This window comes from Limulus polyphemus, unplaced genomic scaffold (assembly GCF_000517525.1).
Source record: "Limulus polyphemus unplaced genomic scaffold, Limulus_polyphemus-2.1.2 Scaffold7019, whole genome shotgun sequence".
NCBI lineage: Eukaryota > Metazoa > Arthropoda > Merostomata > Xiphosura > Limulidae > Limulus > Limulus polyphemus.
The window spans coordinates 31,468-37,875 of NW_013672629.1; the positions used below are offsets into that span (position 1 = coordinate 31,468).

Below are 6,408 nucleotides of genomic sequence, written 5' to 3' on the forward strand. Positions count from 1 at the left end.
ACCAGATGTCAGATTAGTATGTATTTTACTCATAATCACAACCAGATGTCAGATTAGCTTGTATTTTATTCATAACAACATCCAAGTGTCAGATTAGCATGTATTTTACCCATGAAACATTAACATCTATTTTACTGATAAACACAACATGTGAATGCAAAGGAAGCTAAACTAAACTTATGAAGTATTACAACAAACTCGATTTGTTACAATTAAAAGTTACTATGTACAGTAAATAGACTTGTTGGCTATGGAAGCTGACATGTATGTGGATGATGCTCTCCTTAAATTTGTTTAATAGTTAAACCCAAAGTTGTTTTAAATGGATAAATTATTATCCATCTTTAATTTATACTTTTGTACCTGATGGTTTTTAACCACCTCATTCCATAAGTGTTTAAACTATTTGGTTTTTTCTTCTAGAAGCTTGGAGATGTGGTGGAAGATCCGAAGACATGTTGTATTGGAACCATGGATGCTAATTTGAACAAGAACAGATACAACTTTATCATACCTTGTAAGATAGTAGCAAGTTTCTCCAGTGTGTTGATGTCTATTGTTACAAATTATTTATTCATCACAAAAGCTTATGATAATTAATTAGAAGATGAAGAATCTGTTAGTTTCAGTAAAGTGTGTGTTTTATCCAACATTAGTTTGTTTTTATATTATTTTATTCCTGCAATGTACAAGCTAAGTTTGGGCCACACATGGCACTTATGGGTAACATGCAGGACTGTGAATCTGATGGTCCATTGTTCATGTCCCATTGCCATAAAAATGTCACGGTCCTCGTGGCATCATGGGTGCGTTATAAGAGTGAGGGTCAAAGATCACTGTTCTATTAGAGTAGCCCATGAAATTGATGGTGGGTGTTGTTAATTAGCTGCATTCCCTTTATTCTATCAGTTCAAAGTTCAGGGGTGGGTAGCAGAGACAGCTCTTGTGTAGGTTTGTGTAGGAATATCAAATATGAACAAACTAAGTCATTTTGTTGTCCCGAACTTACAAGATATTCTGAATGCTTGAAGTTTTGTATGGAATGGTCTAAAATTGAAAGGATGTCACTTTCTTTTTAACAACTTTGTGGCCTTTTAAAATAATACTGACTCAAACTGAAATGAAACAGAATATTTTCTATGTACACATTGGATGAAAAAAAAAAGGTTTTTATTTGATGACTGCTATACATGTAGCTGTTGACGTAAACGTGTTACGTATATTTTTCAGATGATACAAATCGTGTTATACTTCCTCCAAACTTCTCCGTAGACCAATCTACTTACATTAATGCCTCATTCATTGAAGTAAGTAAAAAAACCTGTACTGTGTTCGTTAGTATTTTGTACAGAAATAATAACTTCAATAAAATATAATACAAACTGCAATGTATTTAAAGTAAATTAAAAATCAGTTGAGGGCATTTATTTGCTAATGTTTGCCTTCACTGTAATATCAAAAAACAGTACCCAATTTTCATGTGAAGGTATTCAGTTTTTATTTTCTTTGTTTAGAGTTGTTTTGAGAGGTTTTTTTTGTGCCTCTCATCGTGGTATTTGATTGTTTTAAAGAACAATTATCATACTGGGAAATGTTAGAATATAAAAACATGTTAGTTGTAATTAAAAAGTATAAGTCATATTTTGTATTATATTCAATGTGTTTTATTATGCGTAGCATTTGCAGTATAAATAACTTAGCTAGCAGTAATTTTGTTCTTGAAGTTCTTACAAGCTCTAAAAATAAACTAAAGTTTATAAAAAGAAAACTGTTTAACCCACAGGGCTATGATCGATCCTTGTCTTTCATCATCACCCAGGATCCTCTAGAAAACACAGAAACTGACTTCTGGAGAATGGTCAAGGAACACAACATTAAAACCGTTGTAATGCTTTCAGAGCTAGGAGAGGGGGAGGTAAAGCTGTATTTGGGTATTTTAAGAGATGTTATTTTATAATGGAATGTAATATTTTTAAATTATTGTCTGGGTATTTTTTACTCTGAAAAGAAGGAAAATTTATACACTAACTGACCACTTTATTTAGACCCCACACATACACGCACGGTGTAGAACATTCTATTTCTTTACATACGCATAACAGACTGATTGAGTGATGTGTCAGGTTATTCTTCGAGCCCCCTTAGATACACAGGTTCAGTTGATGAATATCTTCAACATGAGTACGACAGTGATCCATTTAATGTTCATAGGGGACATGTTTGTGAATCTGCATCTAACAGGAGCATGGTCATTAAAGATTATTTCTTGAACCAATAGTTTAAACTCATCTGTTCTGGAAGTGCCAACAGTAGAGATCGAAAGGCAATGCATCTGGCAGTAGGATAAAAAATTGTTGGTGCTACTTGTAAAGACGACTATTAATAAAGAATGCTTGAACAAGATTCCAAAATGGTAACATAGGTTAGAATGTGTACCAAAGGAAAAATTCTTTCAAAAATTGTTCATGAGTCAAAAAGCATTATGAAAACTTTCATATGGAATCTGAAATCTCGTCTTAAAAACTACTACTCATCTCTGGTGCAGAGTTGGAAACATGACTTTAGATGATACTTGGATTACAAGCTGTGAAAAATGGGTGGATGAAAATGTATATTCAGGGAGAGCATTTCATCTTTTCCTGTAAAAACCACAAGGGTTATTTGATTATATACTTGTCATATAAGCTACTAGAAGTGATGAAAGTTGGTTTTTTTTAGAAAGACAAAGAACAATCAGAATAGACTTGAATTTGTTGCTGACCATGTTCACCCTAAATGTTGTATTTCCACCTTGATGGACAAGATGCTCTTCCAATGCATCTTGTCCATCATTTCATCCTTAGCCACCGTAATCGTGATGTATCATTCTTTTGAGTATCTTCCTTGAACATTGTTTTTGCCACTGTTCTCTTCTGCCAACAACTGTAAACCAATGGTAGACTATATTTCTCTATAATAAAATACAATACCTTTAACTGTTTTGTAAACTCTATGCTATATTGAGTCCGTGCTGTTGTTAAAGAGAAGTTCTTCTAAAGTAGTTAATAAATAAAATTTTGATATTTTGTTCATTTTAATAGAGAATATTTAAATAACTTCTCAATTTCTCCTTGTAAGTATATTGTGACATTTGTTTTCTCTAATTTGCCCCTCCTCTTATTTTTTTTTCACATCCCTTTATGTCCTAAGTAAAATATAAATTACTCTTTACAGTATAGATATTACTAAGTCATAATCTAATTTACATAGCCTTTAAGCTTCTTTGTTTATCGAGACAATAACTAGAAAGTCAAACCCAATTTCCACACCCACCTGTCACATCGTCTCTTTCACAAATTTCCAATAATTCACTCTGACATTTGCTTTTACATCATCATCATGTATAACCAATAGAAAGACAAAGTTTTAATTTCCCGAATCGCACACAATGCTGTCTTGTTCTCAGTAAGAGTTTTAGTTATTTTGCCTACATATTAAAAGTTGCTATTACCAAGTTAAGTTAGAATAGCTAAGGGAATTATCTTATGACACTTATGCCCTAGTTAGAAAAAACAGTCCAATTATAATAATCGTAGGATATTATTTGCTTGGTAGACCCACTTGAGGTAGTTAATAAATCAAATTTTAATATTAAATTTTTTTCATCATTTCAAAAGGAAATATTTAAATAAATTCTCACTCTCCCCATGTGTGTATATTGTATGTATAGTGCATACTTGAAATAAATAAAAATTATTTAATGTACTGATACCATCATTATAAAAACAAAAAGTAGGCTTAAGTTTCATCTGCAGGCCAGCAGCAAAAATACAAGAGACGAAACATAAGTGCTAAATTTTTATTTTTTTATGTAAAAATTTATAATTTATCAGGTAAGAGAATGAAAAAAGTATGGATAAAAAAATCTTATGAGTTGTAAACTATTTAGAACAAACAATTATAGTTGTCTGTTACAATCTGCAGTCATTCTAGAAAGTAAATAAGGGTAATATAGATTTATCTTGTGGTCTTTTTTAGGATAGTTACAAGGTTGGTCATATTGACCGAGTCCGCGTAGTTAGGGTAGAGAAACTAACGGATAAGATATAAATTTTTACTGAAGCAAATCGTTCGATATTCATTTAGGAGGTTTTAGAGGTTATGCAAATGAAATTTGAAAACTGTGAGATGAACAAAAGTATTTTTAATCTTAACATAAAAATCAGCTCGCACTCCTACTAGTCAACAATCTGACTCCATACAATCAGGGAACAAATGTTTAGTAAAAATACAGATTTTTTTTTTGTACAAAAGAATTTTAATGTTTACTAAAAGCTTGTCAAGTTTTGTGACTCCATACAATCAGGGAACAAATGTTTAGTAAAAATACAGATTTTTTTTGTGTACAAAAGAATTTTAATGTTTAACAAAAGCTTGTCAAGTTTTGTGACTCCATACAATCAGGGAACAAATGTTTAGTAAAAATAGAGATTTTTTTTGTGTACAAAAGAATTTTAATGTTTACTATAAGCTTGTCAAGTTTTGTGAAGATACACAAAGTTATAGTATAGATACTTTCGTGGTTACCTGATAGTTACAGGGTCGGTCAAAGTGACAGAGCCTGTATCAATAAGAGTTAAACTCATATTTAACTCTTGGTGTTTCTGTGGTTGTTATAAATATAGCATGTTTTTTATTTTCAGTCAAAGTGTCCACAGTATTGGCCATCTGAGGAACAAGAGTATGACTACATCAAAGTGACCTTTCATAAAGAAGAGAAAACTGATTTGGTTACGAAGAGAGAGTTTAGTGTTACAAATATAAAGGTAAGATATATGTACAAACTTTTTTTGTTTGTATTGGTTTCAGAATTATTAGTTCTTGTGAGTAGTTTTTAATTACACAAAATAGCTTTGCTTATAACATGCCATATCTCACCTACATTTCAGTTATCTGTGTTTTTTTTTTTTCATATTCTCTAAACAGCTGTAAGATTTTGAGTTATTGCTTCAGCATTGTGGTCTTAGGATATTTAAGAAGTGAACGTTGTTGTGATGTGCTCTCAGATTATGTTTCGTTACACCACCAAGAATCGTGTTATTGGATCTGCACAAGTCGCAAACTCTTCATAAGAATTTCTTTGTTATTCTATAACATTGGATTTACAACCATGATTCTAAGTTCTAGATACCTTTTCCATTATTTGAAAATTATGTAGTTTTATCAACCAGATGGTATCCAAGGTTTTGATGTAAAATGTTTATCTGATGTTTAATATTTTAAGTGACTATTGTTTGACGGTATGTAAAATTAAAATCATTTCCTTATGGAACGTTATCCTCATTATGATGATAAGTCGTTTTGAAATCCAGATCCTAGGGTAAAATTATTTTAGTACAAACCACAACAAAATTATTTTTAACCCTGGCTACTCTGTCACAGAATAAGTAACGTCACTCTCGTCGTATTTCATTCAAAAAATAAGACTAGTGGATAAAATTGTTTAAAAATTGACAAGAACAATCTTAAAGGGTGATATCTGCTCTTTCTATTGGTTATAAGCATGCCATTCAACTTGAAACAGTTGCTAAGCGACCCAGCTTCTACTTTGCAAGTGGGCATGGCATAGTTTGAACTCATGAATGTCTATAACGATTTCCTTTCGAGGCCGGTTCTAGGAATTTGTATCAAGTTACTGGTAAGCAAATTATATGTACATTGTAGCTTATTGCCAGCAAGAACAATGTTTTTAACTGTAGTCGTCGTTTTTATAGCCACTTTCATTTCAAGTTAGAGCAAATGTGAAGTTTTTCATTATTCCTTTAGCAGTTTCTTTTGAAATAAAAGAATGAAAACTTAAATATTATAAGACTTTGAATCATAACATACTTGACAACACCAATTTCATTAAAATACATTGATAGTAAAGTGGTTTAATTAAATTTTGAATATAATTCAGTAATACTTTGTGACATGCGCAGAAAGGAATTTAGAAATGGTACCAGGGGTTATATTGTTAATAGAAGAGATTATAGTAATAAACTTCATTTCAGTGTTTCTGCAGACATTTTTTTCTTTAACCCGTTACCCACCATGGCCATCTTGTCTTATCGTAAAAGCAAAATCACATTTGTGAATTGAAAAAAAATATAGAAACCTTATCTTTTATTGGATTTCAGATTTTATTCTTCTAAATAGTAGCATAACATTCAATTATTTGTACAAAATTGTATTATTTAATGAAGTTTAAAAAGGAATTTAATGAAAAAAAATCCTAAAATACATTTTAGACTGTAAATAAGCGCCCTCTAAGGAGAAAATTTAAAAAAAAAATTTTTTTCATTTTTCATTCCACTTCAACACTGGTCCTACCATCTATGATTGGTATCTAAACCTTTTTCTTGTCTGTTTTCTTTATGAAACAGCGTC

At 31.1% G+C, this 6,408-nt stretch overlaps 1 protein-coding gene across 1 annotated transcript in view; it reads left to right on the plus strand.

Moving 5' to 3' along the window:
* The window catches only part of LOC106474277 (tyrosine-protein phosphatase 69D-like), a 28,232-nt gene extending 22,604 nt beyond the window's left edge, over window positions 1-5,628 (plus strand). Inside the window, exons 13-17 of the mRNA XM_022402611.1 lie at window positions 424-517; window positions 1,231-1,307; window positions 1,784-1,915; window positions 4,683-4,805; window positions 5,542-5,628. Coding sequence (XP_022258319.1) covers window positions 424-517; window positions 1,231-1,307; window positions 1,784-1,915; window positions 4,683-4,805; window positions 5,542-5,613 — 498 coding nt within the window. The 3' untranslated portion in view covers window positions 5,614-5,628. The remainder of the gene's footprint in view (window positions 1-423; window positions 518-1,230; window positions 1,308-1,783; window positions 1,916-4,682; window positions 4,806-5,541) is intronic.
* The last annotated feature ends 780 nt before the right edge of the window (window positions 5,629-6,408 follow it).